This window comes from Rhinatrema bivittatum, chromosome 4 (assembly GCF_901001135.1).
Source record: "Rhinatrema bivittatum chromosome 4, aRhiBiv1.1, whole genome shotgun sequence".
Lineage (NCBI taxonomy): Eukaryota > Metazoa > Chordata > Amphibia > Gymnophiona > Rhinatrematidae > Rhinatrema > Rhinatrema bivittatum.
The window spans coordinates 107,982,630-107,999,850 of NC_042618.1; the positions used below are offsets into that span (position 1 = coordinate 107,982,630).

Below are 17,221 nucleotides of genomic sequence, written 5' to 3' on the forward strand. Positions count from 1 at the left end.
TAGAGAAACTGAAGTCCTTTGCAGATCATGACCCCATAAGAATTAACCAAGGACAATGACATATGTGAACTTTCAAGACCAGACAAGGCCTGTCTTCTGACCTAGTCAAACATTTAAATAATTCTTCTGTTGAACCCAGTTGAGCAAGAAGAAATGCAGTTGCTTTTCTGAATCTAACTTATATGTAAATACACAGAGACAAATTTAGTTTACTATTGTAACAGACACAAAAAGGAGCAGAGTTAGCACATATTTTTCTGTTTAATATTGTGGCATTTTCACTGGAGTCTAAACCAGGGGTGGGTAAACTACAGCCCACGGGCCAAACCCGGCCCGATGACAGGCTTTTTCCAGCCCTCCTTATGTGCAGTTTTCCCCATTATAACCAGCCTGCTGACACCTTGCAATGATATCATCAACAATGGCCTGATATCGCAGGCCTTTTTTGATGACTTCGACCTGGTTGTTGGCAGACAGCAGTGATGTCCCACTCAGATTAAAAGGCATAGCAACACAAGAAGAGCATCGTGACCAGTTGGCAGAAGGAGAAGTACTGTGGCATAAGTAAGAAGAGGCAGAGTATAGTGGCCAGCAGGCAGGAAGAGGAAGACGTGCATTGTGGCATAAGGAAGAGGAGGAGGAGCCTTGTGGCCATCGGGCAGGAAGAGGAGGAGAAGCATCGCGGCAAAAGAAAGAGGAGTAGGCATAAGGAAGAGGAGAATCTTTGTGTCCCCACTGGAATTGACTGCAGGGCCTTAGAAAAGGAGCATCGCCCCCGCCGGAACCAGTAGCTTGGACAGTGAGATGTTAGGAGGTGCGGCGTGGCATAGCTCTAATCATCATGGTCACATCTGGGTCGACCATAGGGACTGAAGATGGAGACCGTTGCTGGAGGGGGAGGAAGGTGCGTGAGAGAAGCAGTATGTGTGTGTATGGGTGGGGGAGATAGCATTGTGTGTATGTGAGCGAGAGAGAGCATTTGGGAATGGATGAGTGAGACTGATCATTTGTAAATGTGCATGGGTGAGTGAGAGAGCATATGTGTATGGATGGGTGAGAGCATGTGGGGATTGAGCATCATGTGTTTGTATGGGTGAGAGAGAGCATTGTGTGTGTGTGTGTGTGTGTGTGGGTGAGAGAGGATTTTTGTGTGTGTGGGTGAGGGATAGCATTGTGTGTGTGTGTGTGGGTAATAGAGAGCATTGTGTGTGTGTGTATGGGTGAGAGAGGATTTTTGTGTGTGTGTGGGTGAGGGATAGCATTGCATGTGTGTGTGGGTAATAGAGAACATTTGTGTGTGTGTGTGTTTGTGTGTGGAATGGAGAGAAAGAGCATTGTGTGTGTGTATGGGAGAGAAAGTGCATTGTGTGTGTGTGTGTGTATGGGTGAGGGATAGCATTGTGTGTGTATGGGTAAGAGAGAGCATTGCATGTGTGTGGGGGGGGTATATGGGAGAGAGCATTGAGTGTGTGTGTGTGTGTGTATGGGAGAAAGAGAACATTGTGTGTTTGTGGATGAGAAAGAGCATTGTATATGTGTGTACAAGTAAGAGAACATTGTGTGTGTGTGTGTGTGTGTGTGTATATTACAACTGAGGGTCTAGCTAGGACTGGGGAGCCCCCTCATGGTCTAGGCAGAGGATCTTCTGCCTAGACCATCCACCTTCCCCGCAGGTTGAGCCCTTAGATTCTAGTGGAAAGCAGAACTTAGACTGAAGCTGGAACCAAGGTTTAGGCTGGAATTTAGAGACAAGAAATGGATTCTGAGGCAAGGCAGGACTGGAGACAAGGGCTGGATACCAAAACAGTATAGTGCTGGAGACAAGCATATTGGGGACTGGAATGGGCAAGGCATGACAAGACCAGATAAGGACAGGACAAGACAAGGCAGACTAGGGCAGGATTAGACAAGGCAGACAAGGATAGGAGTAGACAAGGACAACATAGAACTGAGAACACAAAAGACTGAAGGCAGCAAGGCCACTAAGCAAGGTAAGAAGCAAGAAGGCCTGGAGGCCACAAGGCAAGGCAAGGTGCAATAAGGCCCAGAGGCTACAGGAATAAGCAAGAAAGAGTTGGAAGGCCTGGAGGCACAGGACTAGCAAGACAGAGCTGGAAGGCCTGGAAGCCACAGAATTAGGCAAGACAGAGCTGGAAGACCCAGAGGCCACAGGACTAGGCAGATAGAGCTGGAGGGTTCAGAGGGCACACAGCAAGACAAGGTAGAATAGGGCCAAGCAGGGAGCCAAGAAAACCTGTTGATAAGGTATCAGGTGTAACAAGAGGCAGAGCTAAATAGTCCAAGCCCTGTTGACTCCTAAGCCCTTGGAGACTATGGCTGGAGTGAGAGCAGGTGTAGCTCTATGGGGATCTCTTGTGGCAGGAAGGCTGCATAGCAGACTAGATCATAACAGTGTATGTGTGTGTATGTGTATGGGCGAGAGAGAAAGTATTGTTTGTCTGCATAGGTGAGAGGGTGCATTTTGTGTGTGTGTATATATATATATTCTCAAAGATTGATTATTGTAATGCGCTGTTGCTTGGTCTCCCGGCCTCTTCTACCAAACCTCTTCAAATGCTGCAAAACGCTGCAGCCAGGATCCTCTCAAACTCCTGCCGCATGGACCACATCACCCCGATTCTAAAAATACTTCACTGGCTACCCATTCGCTACAGAATTCTCTTCAAGACACTTACTATTATCCACAAAACCTTATTTCAGGAATCCTCGCTGCAACTTACTATACCCCTCAAACCACACTCCTCTGCAAGACCCACCAGATCTGCATACAGAGACTCCATCCAGGTTCCCCCCAAAAAAGCCATTCTACACAACACTATTAAAAAACGAGCACTATCAACTGCTGGGCCGCATCACTGGAACTCTCTCCCGCCAGATCTCCGCCAGGAACACTGCCATATCACTTTCAGAAAAAAATTAAAAACTTGGCTGTTCGCCCAAGCATACCCTTGAAGAAGCATCAGGGTCACCCACACAGTCACATACCCCACGGTTGCGTCCCTTTCCGTAACTCAAAGGAACTGTTTTTCGCCTTATTGCACTTTGATAAAATTTGCCTAATCGTAGACACAATGTAAATTTGTATATAATTCCCACCTTGTGAACACTTTCTCCTGCTTATATGCCCTTCTCTCCAGTTAGAAATTGTTTAACCTATCCTCTTCTAACAGCCTAGTTCCACTTCCCTGTTATAATGTAACTTCTTGCTTTCTTTGTTAACTGGTTCCCCCTAGTTTATTGTAAACCGGTACGATAAGACCTTGTCTTGAGTATCGGTATATTAAAAGAATTTAAATAAATAAATATATATATATATATGGGTGAGAGTTATGTGTCTATGGGTGAGAGAGCATTGTATGTGTATGTATGGGTTAGAGAGAGCATTGTGTGTGTGTGTGTGTGTGTGTGTGTGTGTGTGTGTGTGTGAGAGAGAGAGAGAGAGTGAGAGTATTTTGCATGTGTGTGAATAGGTGAGAGAGCATTGTGTGTGTGTGTGTGAGAGAGAGAGAGCATTTTGTGTGTGTGCTCTTTCTCACCCATTCACACACACACAATGCTCTCTGTCTCTCATCTACTCACACACACAAAATGCTCTCTCACCTATTCACACACATGCAAAATGCTCTCTCTCTCATACACACACACACACACAATGCTCTTTCTCACCCATTCACACACACAAACACACACACACACTATTGGTTTGGTTTTTGCTTTGGTCCTCTCACTATGCGGTAAACTTGCCACTGTAATTTCCCCCACTCCCGCTCACAGAGTTCTAAGGGGGACACCCCCACCAATAAGCAGCAGTAATGTGGCTTTATTTTGTTTTAAATGTTGCCCACCCATGGTCTAAACTGTATGAACCTCTGTCTTGGTGACTGAGGATTTTTCCCAATATATTGTGGTTTTATATGGAGGCACAGGAGCCTCTTTTAAAACCCTTGCCTGACTGCATTTATGGGGTTGTTATGAGCTGCCCTCTGTCGTCATCCCCCCCATCTTTTTCTCTGCATATTATTGAAGAAAACTCTGTCACTGATGAATTCTCTTATTTACTGCCCTGTAGAAACTGGCAATAGCCCATCAGGTTCACAAGTTTGATCACAATGTGGCCAAGCTGAGGAGCTGGATGCAGGAGAAAGAGGCTGTGGCGGACACGGATGATTACGGCTATGATCTCCTTGGGCTGCAGACCCTCCTTAGCCAGCATGAGGGGCTAGAAGTAAGTACTGGACTGTTCTTTCCTGAGAATTTGGAAATAGGGTTGATTCATCGCTCTGACAGTTATGATGGGGAAACTCCATTAGTACAGCAGCCCATTTCTGTTATAATTAGTGAGGTTTGGGTGGACCCTTGGACACTGTGGCAGCTGACCACGCCCACGGGGGGAAGACCCGTGAGGGGCCACAGGTCAGGCTCAGCTCTGGACACACAAACACAGATTATATCTTTATTTAGACAGTTTGTGAAGCCACCAGAGGGGGCGGTAGTGAGTAGAAGATGTAGCTCGGCTGGGCTAGTATTCCCCAGGGCGCTGGAACAGTGGTTTCTCTGGCAGCAGTGCTGTAGTGGAGAGAACTGAGAAAGTGAGTACAATAGAACATTCACAGAGTCCCAAATATGAAGAAGCCCTGAGATAGGGAGAGCTGGCCCTCGAGGAGCGAGTACCAGATCCCTGGGAGCAGAGAGACTCGAAGGCAAAGTACTCACACAGCGGTTCCACGTAGGAGATGGCACTGGCGCTGGAATGGAGGCAGGCCCTCGAGGAGCGAGTGCCTGGTTCCAGGGAGACAGCTCTGAGGAGTAGATGATAGCAGTACTCACTGGTGGTGTCTGTAGCGAATTCTTCCAAGTAGAAGAGGAGATAGATGCAGGCAGCGGGTCAGGGAACATGGGCCCTTGAGAAGCGAGTACCGGTTACCTGATAGCAACCTGAAAGAAGCAAAAGAGGCCCCCGAGAACCGGGTACCCCATTAGCAGAAAGAGTCCAATGGAAGTTGGAAAGGCAGAGTAGCTGGGTACGGAGAGCGAATCCCATCCATAAGAATTCCCCTTGCAAACTCAATGGCTAGCAATAAAGTGTAGGCTTAAATATCCGGGCAGCGTGACGTCATCACAGGGGGACACCCCTGAGGAACGCGCCAATGAGGAAATAAGAATGAGGGCCTTGCGGCACACACCCTAAGGTACCTGTAGAACATGGCGGGAGGCAGCACCCAAGCCGGTCCGGGGACGCCGGAGAGGACGGTAGGTGGACGCCGCGGCAGCCAGACATCCGTGAGGAGCAAGAGAAGCCGCAAAAGAGGAAAGGTAGGCGGAGTGAAGCCGTCAGGAAGTGACAGTCGCAACAATTTCTTCCTGTGCAGTCATCCTCACATTGCAGTTCCATTGTCTTGAGATTAAGATGAATCATTTAATAAAATATAAAATAGCTATGCCCATGTGCGCACACCGGGAACCGCATGCACATGGATGGGCACGCGCTCCTTTGAAAATTGACCCTTAAATGAATAGATCCCAAGTTACTAATCCTTATTAATTAATAGCAGTTTATGGACTTCTGCTCTAGGAACTTATCCAAATCTTTTTTAAACTCAGCTCACTAACTTCTGTAACCGATTCCTCTGGCAATGAATTCCACAGTTTAATTATGCATTGAGTGAAAAAGAATTTTCTCTGATTTGTTTTAAATGAGCTAAATGCTTAAATTCATGGAGTGCCCCCTATTTCTTCTATTATCCGAAAGAGTAAATAACTAACTCACATTTACCCGTTCAAGGGGAGCTGTTCCATTCCCCTTATCATTTTGGTCGCCCTTCTCTGTACTTACTCCAGTGCAGTTATATCCTTTTTGAGATGCGGCGACCGGAACTGCACACAGTACTCAAGGTGTGGTCTCACCATGGAGCGATGCAGCAGCATTATGACATCCACCATTTTATTCACCATTCCCTTTCTAATAATTCCTAACATTCTGTTTGCTTTTTTGACAACCAAAGCACACTGAGACGATGATTTCAATGTGTTATCTACTATGACGCCCAGATCGCTTTCCTGGGTAGAAACTCCTAATGTGGAACCTAATATCATGTAGCCATAGCAAGGTTTTTCCATATATGCATCACCTTGCACTTATCCACATTAAATTTCATCTGCCATTTGGATGCCCAATCTTCCAGTCTCACAAGTTCCTCCTGTAATTTATCACAATCTGCTTGAGATTTAACTACTCTGCATAATTTTGTGTCATCCACATATTTAAGCACCTCACTCATCGTGCCCCCTTTCCAGATCATTTATAAATATATTAAAAAGCTGTGCTCCTAGTACAGATCCCTAAAGCATTACATTGTTTACCTTTTCCACTGTGAAAGCAGACCATTTAATCCTACTCTCTGTTCCCTGTCTTTTAACCAGTTTGCAATCCACAAAAGGATATCGCCTCCTAGCCCATGATTTTTTAGTTTTCTTAGAAGCCTCTCATGAGGGTCTTTGTTGAACGCCTTCTGAAAATCCAAATACACTACATCTACCAGTTCACCTTTGTCCACATGTTTATTTACCCCTTCATAAAAATGTACGAGATTGTGAGGCAAGACTTCCTTTGGGAAAGTCCATGCTGGCTGTGTCAATGTTCTGTGATTTTATGTGTCAATGTTCTGTGATTTTATGTGTCAATGTTCTGTGATTTTATTCTTTATAACAGTTTCCACGATTTTTCCTGGCACTGAATTCAGGCTTACCGGTCTATAGTTTCACAGATCTTCCCTAGAGCCCTTTTTAAATATTGGGATTACATTGGCCACCCTTCTGTCTTCAGGTACAATGGACAATTTTAATGATAGTTTACAAATTTTTACTAATAGGTCTGAAATTTCATTTCTATTTATTTATTTATTTTTATATACCGATATTCATAGGGTATCATACCGGTTCACATAATTTAAATACAAAAAATAGCAGAATTAGTTAAAACACATCAATTAAAATATAATACATCCTCAATTAGTACCTAAAATATATATATCAATACAATAAAAAACATATCAAATTAAAAGGTAATAAAAAGAAAAAAAGACATTAGATTAGATAGGGACAAAAATATGTCCAGGGGAGGGATCACGATTTCATATGTGCTCAGCTAAATGCCTTCTGAAATAACCAGGTTTTTAGTTTCTTCTTAAATGTCTGAAAATTACACTCAAGCCGTAAATCAGATGGTAGGGAGCTCCAGAATTTAGGACCTGCTAAGGAAAGAGTTCTCTCTCTTAATATTTAAATGTGCTAATCTGGGAGACGGCATTGAAAGTAAACCTATATTAGCAGAACACAAATTCTGTTGTGGTGTATGAAAATGAAGTGCTACGCTGAACCATTCAACATTTTCATTAAATAGTGTTTTGTGGATCAGAGATAAAACTTTAAATTGGATTCTGTACATAATCTGTAGCCAATGCAAGTCTTTCAAGATGGGTGTAATATGATCATATTTCTTAGTACAATAAGCCAATCACACCATACAGAGAGCACAGCCTTTTCTCCTAGCAACCACGCCTTCATAAATAAAAGGCAATCCCCATTACCCTGCAGCGGTAAAAAAATAGACTCCTGATAACTATGCCTAAGCTTGCCACAAAGGAACAACCAGCCCCTCCTAAGAGATAATATAATCTAATGTTTTCTCAGATATACTGGTGGCATGGAATTATCGGCATGTAAAACAAAATGGAGTGCCAGCGGTGATACCCATTCCATGTCCCAAATTCTGGGAGTATAAAATGATGTATCAAAAAGCCAGTCTTTTAAGTGTCGCAGGATACAAGCTAGATTGTATCTCTCAATATGAGCTACCCCCAGACCTCATTTTTTCAAACTACCCAATAACTGAGTAATAGCTATTCAAGCCCTCTTGCCCAGCCAAAAAAATTTAGAGAACATAGCATATCCCAAATTGATATCCTGTTTTTGCATATAGATGGGCAGAACCTGTAAAACATAAAGCCAATGCGGCCATAACATTTAAAAAAGATTGATAAGTCCCGTCAAAGATAACGGAAAAGAATTCCATGGCAACAGCTTATTCTTAAGTAAGGGAAGAACATTTAGATCATATAATTGAGCCAAATCCAAAGTAAGGACTATACCTAAATATATAAAGGACTCAGTCACCCATCTTGATTGAAAATTCCACCTCCCCCCCCCCCTCCCCAATAAAGATTTAACAGACTGGGAAGATGCTAAGGCTTCCGACTTTCCCATATTAAGCTTAAAACCAGAAAAGGTCCCATAATGAGAAATTTCTTCATGTAGCCCAGCTAAGGAGTCAAATGGCTGTGAAAAATGAACCAACAGATCATCTGCAAAGACCACAATTTTAAACATCTGGTCTTTAATGGGAATTCCTGCTATCCTATCGTTGGCCTGTACCGATCTCAAAAGGGGCTCCAAAGCTAAAAGGAATAACAATGGAGACAGAGGGCAAGCCTGACATGTCCCTCATTGAATAGCAAGTTCTTCTATTAGTTGGCAATTCATTAAACTTTGTGCCTTGGGTTTAGAATATAACAAGGTACTACATTGCAGTTGTCAGGGATAATTTGGAATCTTTTAGTTCAGGTGATTCTTTACTTATAGGCACATGGACTACTTTTCTTATTATTGGAATCTCTCTGCTGGGATGCCCTAACTCTAATGCTTCATTAGCAGAAGATTCCTCTTTCGAAGATACCTCCCTCCGAACCATGCACTGCTGAGTGACTGTCAGCTTTCCCCTTTGTTCTAGTTTAAAAACTACTCTGTCTCCTTTTTAAATTTTAGCGCCAGCAGCCTGGCTCCACACTGGTTAAGGAGGAGCCCATCCCTTTGGAATAGGCTCCCCCGTCCCCAAAAAAGTTCCTTGAAAAATTGAATCCCTCTTCCTTGCACCATTGTCTCATCCAAGCTTTGAGACTCCAGAGCTCTGCCTGCCTCTGGTGACCTGCGAGTGGAACAGGGAGCATGTCAGAGAATGCTACCCTAGAAGTTCTGGTTTTCAGCTTTCTAATTAAGAGCCTAAATTTGGCTTCTAGAACTTCCCTCCCACATTTTCCTATGTTGTTGGTGCCCACATGTAGCACGACAGCCGACTCCTCCCCAGCACTGTCTAAAATCCTATCTAGGTGACACATGAGGTCTGCCACCTTCGCACCAGGTAGGCATGTTACCAGGCAATCCTCATGTCCACCAGCCACCCAGCTGTCTACATTCCTAATAGTTGAATCACCAACTATAATGGCCAACCTAACTCTTCATTCTGGGCAGTAGCCCAGAGAGACACTTCTTCGGTGCGAGAAGACAATACATCATCTGGAGAGAAGGTCCTTGCTACAGAATCATTTCTTGCCACACCAGGTTGATGCTCTCCAATCAGGAGACCTTCCTCCTCCAAGGCAGCACCAGGGTTGCCAGACTGGAGTTGGGACTTGGCTACTATATCCTTGAAGGTCTCATCTATATAACTCTCTAAATGACTCAGCTCCTCCAGGTCTGTCACTCTAGCCTCTGGAGATCGAACTCATTCTCTGTGAGACAGGAGCTCTTTGCACCAGGTGCATACATACAACCTCTCACCAGCGGGTAAAAAAATCATACATATGACACTCGATGCAAAAGACTGGAAGGCCCCCCTCTTGCTGCCAGACTGCTGCCTTCATCTTAATTTTGTTCAGTTCCTAGTTAAGTTTAGGTTGCTATGGGAGTAAGGATGTGTACAATTTGAGTCCTTTAAATTTATTAGTGTATTCACTATTTATCTGGTAGTGACCTACAAGGGGATGATTAAACTCTTGGTAAGGCCTGGGGCAAGGCTGATTATTTTATTTATTTATTTATTTATTTATTTATTTATTTAATTAAGTGAAAGTGTCTCTTACCTATAAATCAAAGGATGAGCTAGGGGTGGGTGGGAGGGAGGAAAATCAAAACACCCAAACTCCTGGCTTCAGCCTGCCTTCTGGCTAGCTGTTTAATACAGACACACAAACACACTAAAGAATATGCCCCAACAATTTACTTCACCCAAAGCTTTTTAAGTTCTAAAATTTCCCAAAACAGTACTTACCGATTTTCTTCAGCCACCAGCAAGGGGATCCTCTCCTCTCAGTGCTCCCACAAGATCTAATATGATGCTACCAATCAGCTCACAAGAAATGTACTTAATTTGTTCTATTTTCAGAAAACATTGAATGAACTAATTCACTTGCTCTGACTCCTTTTTCTGGTACCAACTAATATTTTTCTCTTATCCTGAAAATTAATTACCTGAAATATCTATTATGGTATTACTAATGAATCTCCTTCTGAAACGTTACTTGATTCCACACTAATTAAATTTATCTAAATGGCTTCCTTGTGATACTCTGCCAACCAATGTCCACCCCCCTAACTAGTGGGTTAGTCTATAAAGTTAGCAGTGAAGGTTGGGGTGGGTGCTCCTTCCTTCTACTCTTCATTTCTAAAACTAAGTAGAAAGAATGCCTAAGAAACAAAAAAGTAATGCAAAAAATCCCTTCTTCAAAAATTAAAGGAACAAAAAGTTATTAATAAAAATTATCCCCCTTCAGAATAAGTCTCCGCAGTTGAATTTAGCCAGAAGAGCTTACCTGTTGTAGTTTAGCTTCGCCAATAAAAACAAATTAGTTCTTAGCTGTGGTGACCCATATGCAAAGCTCAGATCCTGATCCAGTTAACACAGGCAATGAGCTCCTTTCAACAACCAAGCTTCAAAGAAAAAGCTGTTCCTTTGACCTACTAAATCCAAAGGCAGAAACAAAAAGACACTAGAGCAAGGAAACCCCTTCCCCTCTACCTTTCTAAAACTAAGTAGAAAGAATGCCTAAGAAAGAAAAAAAAAAAAAAAGCAATGCAAAAAATCCCTTTTTCAAAAATTAAACAACAAAAAGTTATCCATAAAAATTATCCCTCTTCCAAGTAAGGTCTCCGCAGTTGAATTCAACCAGAAAAATGTACCTGTTGTATTTTAGCTCCTCTAATAAAGGCTTGAATTGATCCACAACCATCTCTAGAAAGGCGCACAACTGAAAATGTACCCCTCGGTGTTTATTTTGTCTTTCTCAGGTATTCATTTTGTTGCTATTCTCAGTTGCAAGGCCGCTCTCTGTATGCTTTCTCCTCCCAGTCTCCTCAGGCTACTATCATGCTGAGTTTCCAGTAGTTATTTGTTTTTTTGTATGCACGCTTCATGCACATCCCCCAGTAAAGCAGTGAGCCGTTAAGAGCTGTCAGAGTGATGTGGTGATATCTTCAGCACGAGAGCTGAGGAAGATAAAGGACAGGCCAGAGGAGTGCAGGAACCCTAGTTCTGGATGACAGAAGCCTGTTTAAAATCAACCTGCCCGTCAATACTTTCACTTGGGGGCTTTGCACAAGTTCTCAAAGGGAAATTATGAGTGTATCTTTCCTTTGAAAATGGCCCAAGGGAAAAATACCTGCAGAGATTTGCGCCTGCTTTTTCTGGCAGCTCTATTTCCCCTTGACATTGCCCATCTACCCAAGTTATTAATATTTCCCACTAACGACCTAAACACATCCCAGGAACCACCACCGTGTATCCCCCACATGTACTTTCATGGGGGAAAGGGTGAGCAGTCTTCAGAAACCCAATTCACCCAAGGTTGAAATCTGCTTTATGTCATAAACAGTGAAGACCCTGGTGCACAGAGGCCTATATCCTACCTACACAATCTGCCATGTGCTGCCATGGAGAAGGCTTGGAAGGATCTCAGTGCTCATCGGTATCGTGCTGGAAGGTAAAAGGGACTTTAGTTGTGCCTTATGGAGAAAGTGCAGGCACATCAACCCACACAAACTTGTGGCTTTTATACAAACTATCAAATTACTTCAGCTTTGACAGTTAAAAGCAGTCACTACTGTAGGAATGCCATGACCTTTTATCTTTCAGAGTTGATGTTGCGTCACATGGCGCTGTGATGTATCTTCTTTTGCCCCACTGTGTTTCAGAGGGACCTTGCAGCCATCAGGAAGGAAATGGAACAGATTTCAAAGGAGGCTCAGTATCTGAGCCAACTCTACCCACCAGTCCAAAAGAATATAGCAGAGAGGCTACAGGAAGCAGAGGAAGCCTGGGGAAATCTGTGGAAGAAGTCTCATGAGAGAAAGGAAAGACTGAGTCAAGCAGAACAGGTTCAAATCTTCATCAACAGCTGCAGAGAACTGATGTAGGTGCAAATGGATAGAGTATTGTTCTTCACTCTATTTCTTGGCTTAAAAAACACTGGAGCTTTAGAGGGTGGTGGGAGAAAGGAAGAGGTATCTCTGTTACAATCTTCTTAATGCCCCATATTGCTTTTCTTACAATGATTTCTTTTATTGCCTCCCTGAATAGCAATACCACTCTGGATTGGGCAGGGAAATATGCAATGAAGTTGTTGGCAGATTTGGAAATCATATACATACTGCCTTCTATCTGAGCTCCTTTGATACCAGCAGCTCATTCTCATTTATTTGTTTATTTAGAATTTCTTGTATTCCATGCACATACACATTTGTTCTGGGCAGATTCCAAATATTACATGCATAAATAAACCAGTAACAAAGCACAAGACATACAAAACGATACAATAACCTCAGATTAAACAATATAAATGTAACCCCCCCCTTTCGTGGGGGCCACCTTCCCAGTCTCTGGGTGCTTGGTGTTCACAAACCCAAGGTGGGGACACAGTTCTCCAGGGCTGAGAGTTGGGGGCAGGGTTTCCTGCAAGGCCAGTGCCTGGCTGAGACCACTCCATCCAAATGAAACACTCTCCGGTCCCTGATTGGGCTCCAAAGAAAAGACAGTTTAATTCTGAGTCTTCAGCGTTAAACATAGTGACAGTCAAGTAGATGCAGGTAAGAAGTACAACTAAATGAAAGCACAGTTCAAGGAAAGCTCTAATCCTCGCTTCATCAACTCCCCTTATGAAACTGGTTTCTTGGTGTAGCAACACAAGGTCTCCAGTAACTTTGTTACTTCTCCCTCCTTTGTCCCCTGTTGCAACACCAGGCTAGATTTTCCTTCCTCTCCTCTACCAGATAGTTGATTACTCACTGGAACCTCTGATCATCACTACAGCAAACCCATCAGAAATATCTTCAGGATTCCCCAAACCCAAGGCAGGTACTCTCTGGCTCAGTGTGGGATCCTAATCCAGCAGAGTCCTTGCCCTAGTAAGTCCAAGTGTAACCTGCAGCTTCTAAGCAGTCTTTCATCCTTGTTCTTAGGCATCTATGGATTTTAGTGGAAAATCTGCAGCCTTTATTCCTGGCTGCTCCCTTCCAGGATCCCTCGAGAGCATCTCAGCTCCCACCAATTTCTTCCAGTGGAATCTCAAAACAGCCCCTGTCTCAGGAGAGCCTGGGGATTTTATTATCTCTCCTAATTACTGGGTCCTGAGGGGATGTATCCTCCCTCCCCCTGTCTGTCAGAGGGGTGAGCAACATCCCTTGACATTGAAGATGACCCAGGCTTCTGGAAGATTCTTCTCTTACTTGCAACTGACTCCCCTGCCTCCGAGCATATCCTGTGCACTTCCAGCAGATATTTACTTACAAAAATTAAAAGATTTATAGCACCTAGGCCTCCTTGCAAAAAGAAACCTCTCCTTCACATGCACTCCTGCTAACATAGTCAGCCCTCATGCACCTTTCTGTGGCAAAGGGGTCACATACCTTAGAATCAGCAAAGAATATTAGCATGACAGACATAAGTCATGACTTAGAATAGTCAAACAAAACCACTTAAGAAGGTTCTGATTCCATGAAAGTTTGCTTATCAAGGAATGTTTTAAAGATCTTTTTAATGCTATAGGACAAGCAATCAAGCAGATGGAATCAGGAAGTGAGTTCCACGGCCTAGGGCCTGAGATTGAAAAGGCTCGTTCTCTTGTAGAATTAAGGTTTTTGCTCTGACTGATGGAATCTCATTGGTTTGCTTTTAGTGCTGCTTAGGATAAAGACTAAATAGAAACTGGTAAAATCCTTATGTATCAAGCTAAGGTACATATAAGGAGAACATCGTTATAGGCTGTTGCTACAAATGATAACCACCTCATGTGCTGTACATGTCAAGTATTGTGTGGTAGTGCCAGTTGGCAGGCACAAGAAGAGATTGATAGGCATTGAAAAACAATTTAGGCCATCTAGGAAATAGACCCTGCAAATTTAAGAAATCTCAATTAAAAAAAATCTTTATCCTACTCTGCGTTTTCTTGGTTTCCATACAATGTATTTATGGGTGCCATCTGTGTGAAGAGGCTTGCATGTAAATATGAGTATGTTTGATAAGTGTATGAACTCATGCATGCAATATGTTCCTTCTCTTTCCTGCCCTGAGATGTTTAACATGAATTTGTGATTCACCATGATAGGATCTGGGCCAAAGAGATGCATGCCCTAGTAATGTCTGAGGAATTGGCGAATGACATTGGTGGGGCAGAACTGCTGATCAAACGTCATGAGGAGTACAAGCGTGAAATCGATAAACAGTGGCTGAATTATGAAGGCCTGCAGAAGGCAGGGAAAAGTTTGGTGGAGAACAAGCATTTCATGTTCGATGAGGTACATTGATCAGGAGTAGAAATGAGCTGCCATTGAGATACACGATTAACTTGGATGCCTGCCAGTAGGCTCCATGTTCCTTGCAGTTTGAGAATACATTACAGGTAGCAAATCATCTAACTGCCAAAAGGCATTCATCTTATCTCCAGATAGCAGGGATCAGTGTTGTGATACTGAGTAACTTGTAAACCTGCTGAAATGTGATGATTGTTGAGGGATGGAAGCTTCCTTGGAATTTTGCTTGTGGCATTGGTCCGTCTGTTGGCACAAATATAGAGGAATAGAGGGCTCCTAGAGGTGGGAGATCTAGGAGCATGTGGGAATTCCTGGGATTCTGGATCCACAGAGTAAAATGCATTAAAAAAAAAAAAAGAAAGAAAGAAATCTGTAAATGGACATAAGCTGTATTGGAAGAAAATTTGCTCTCTTTATTAGTTTATCTTTACCCCCATACACTATTCCTTCTCCAAACAGGTCTGCTAGAATCTTTGGTTTGCCTTGTTTTCATTCTGCAACTTGGCATTTAATCTGCTTTGTAATCTCCAAGGTATCTTCAGATGACCATGCATATAATGCATGTCCCATAACTCAGAGAGTCATTCCATACATTCCACTTATTTCTCTTCCCCCAGGAAGAAGAGCTCTGGTAGAGAGTCCACACCCAATATTCTGTAGTCCACTTTAGCTCAGTTGTGCGATGTACCTGGACTTCAGTAGCCCAGAGAGAGCTGAATACTGTTAAACCGTGGCAGCATTATGCTTGGACCAGACTGTAGCTACGTAGCTTTATTTGTGGTTTCTTTATTCCAGATTGAAGAGAAGCTCTCGGAGCAGACAGAGATGATGAAGAGAGTGTCAGACAGCTGGGAGATGAGAAAGGAATTGTATGAAGAGAATTTGGACATTCAAGTACTACGGCGGAACCTAGAGCAGGCAGAAGAATGGCTCCGTGCACGGGAAGGTTTTCTCTTGGACTCAGACTATGGGGTAAGTCTGTAACACTGATAACTGTATCAGGAGAGACCACCTCCTGCCTCCTCACCAGTTAGGCAAGACTTTCTATTCTCTGGCCATCAAGAACTCTTCCAGTCAGATTATTCAAATCTGGAATCTTTCACCTGTTAATGTAAGATACTATCATAGCAATTTTCAAAAGCTATTTACTTGTGTTAAGGGCCTGATTATACATTTTATTGAATGTTAGAGATGTGAATCGTGTCCTCGATCGTCTTAACGATCGATTTCGGCTGGGAGGGGGAGGGAATCGTATTGTTGCCGTTTGGGTTTTAAAAATATTGTGAAAAATCGTTAAAATCGTGAGCCAACCCCCTAAAACCCACCCCCGACCCTTTAAATTAAATCCCCCACCCTCCCGAACCCCCCCCAAATGCTTTAAATTACCTGGGGATCCAGCTGTGGTCCAGAACGGCGGCGGTCCGGAACGGCCCCCTCAATTGAATCCTTTTGTCTTCAGCCGGCGCCATTTTGCAAAATGGCCGCCGCAAAATGGCGGCGGCCATAGACAAAAACAATTCGATGCAGGAGGTCGTTCCAGACCCCCGCTGGACTTTTGGCAAGTCTTGTGGGGGTCAGGAGGCCCCCCCAAGCTGGCCAAAAGTTTCTGGGAGTCCAGCGGGGTTCAGGAAGCGATTTCTTGCCGCGAATTGTTTTCCGTACGGAAAATGGCGCCGGCAGGAGATCGACTGCAGGAGGTCGTTCAGCGGGGGTTCCGGACCGCCGCCGTTCTGGACCACTGCTGGATCCCCAGGTAATTTAAAGCATTTGGGGGGGGGGTTCGGGAGGGTGGGGGATTTAATTTAAAGGGTCGGGGGTGGGTTTTAGGGGGTTTTAGTGTGCCGGTTTTCCTGCCCTCCCCCTTCCCCCGATTTACGATTTTTTAATGATAAATCGGGGGAATTGGTATTGTATCGTGGCCCTAACGATTTTTGACGATTTAAAATATATCGGACGATATTTTAAATCGTCAAAAAACGATTCACATCCCTATTGAATGTTTAAATTGCATTTTGTGTATTTTATTTACTGTATCTGTTGTAATCCACTTAGCACTGCTGGCTTGTTATAAGTAGAATATAAATATTTAAAAAAAAATAATTTACACGCTTAAAATTGGGTTTTACATGTGTAAATGCACGTTACCCATGTAAGTGGGCTTTTGAAAATTTCTACAGTATATGCCATTGAATTGTCCGTAGGCTATTTACATATAAGTGCATTTTATGCATGTAAATGGATTTTTTAATTTGCTACAATAGTATGTTACATTTACACATGTAACTCCTTCTAAAATTACTTCCAGTGTGTGCTTAACATAGATAAAAGCTATTGATGATTCAATGGCATATATTATATATAGAAACATAGAAACATAGAAATGACAGCAGAAGAAGACCGAATGGCCCATCCAGTCTGCCCAGCAAGCCTCACACATTTTTTCTCTCATACTTATCTGTTTCTCTTAGCTCTTTGTTCTATTCCCCTTCCACCCCCACCATTAATGTAGAGAGCAGTGATGGAGCTGCATCCAAGTGAAATATCTAGCTTGATTAGTTAGGGGTAG

The 17,221-nt window shown here is 43.2% G+C and overlaps 1 protein-coding gene across 1 annotated transcript in view; it reads left to right on the forward strand.

Moving 5' to 3' along the window:
* The window catches only part of SPTBN5 (spectrin beta, non-erythrocytic 5), a 341,199-nt gene that overhangs the window by 289,479 nt on the left and 34,499 nt on the right, over positions 1-17,221 (forward strand). Inside the window, exons 62-65 of the mRNA XM_029597445.1 lie at positions 4,091-4,246; positions 12,043-12,260; positions 14,451-14,640; positions 15,451-15,627. Of these exons, the coding sequence (XP_029453305.1) occupies positions 4,091-4,246; positions 12,043-12,260; positions 14,451-14,640; positions 15,451-15,627 (741 nt within the window). The remainder of the gene's footprint in view (positions 1-4,090; positions 4,247-12,042; positions 12,261-14,450; positions 14,641-15,450; positions 15,628-17,221) is intronic.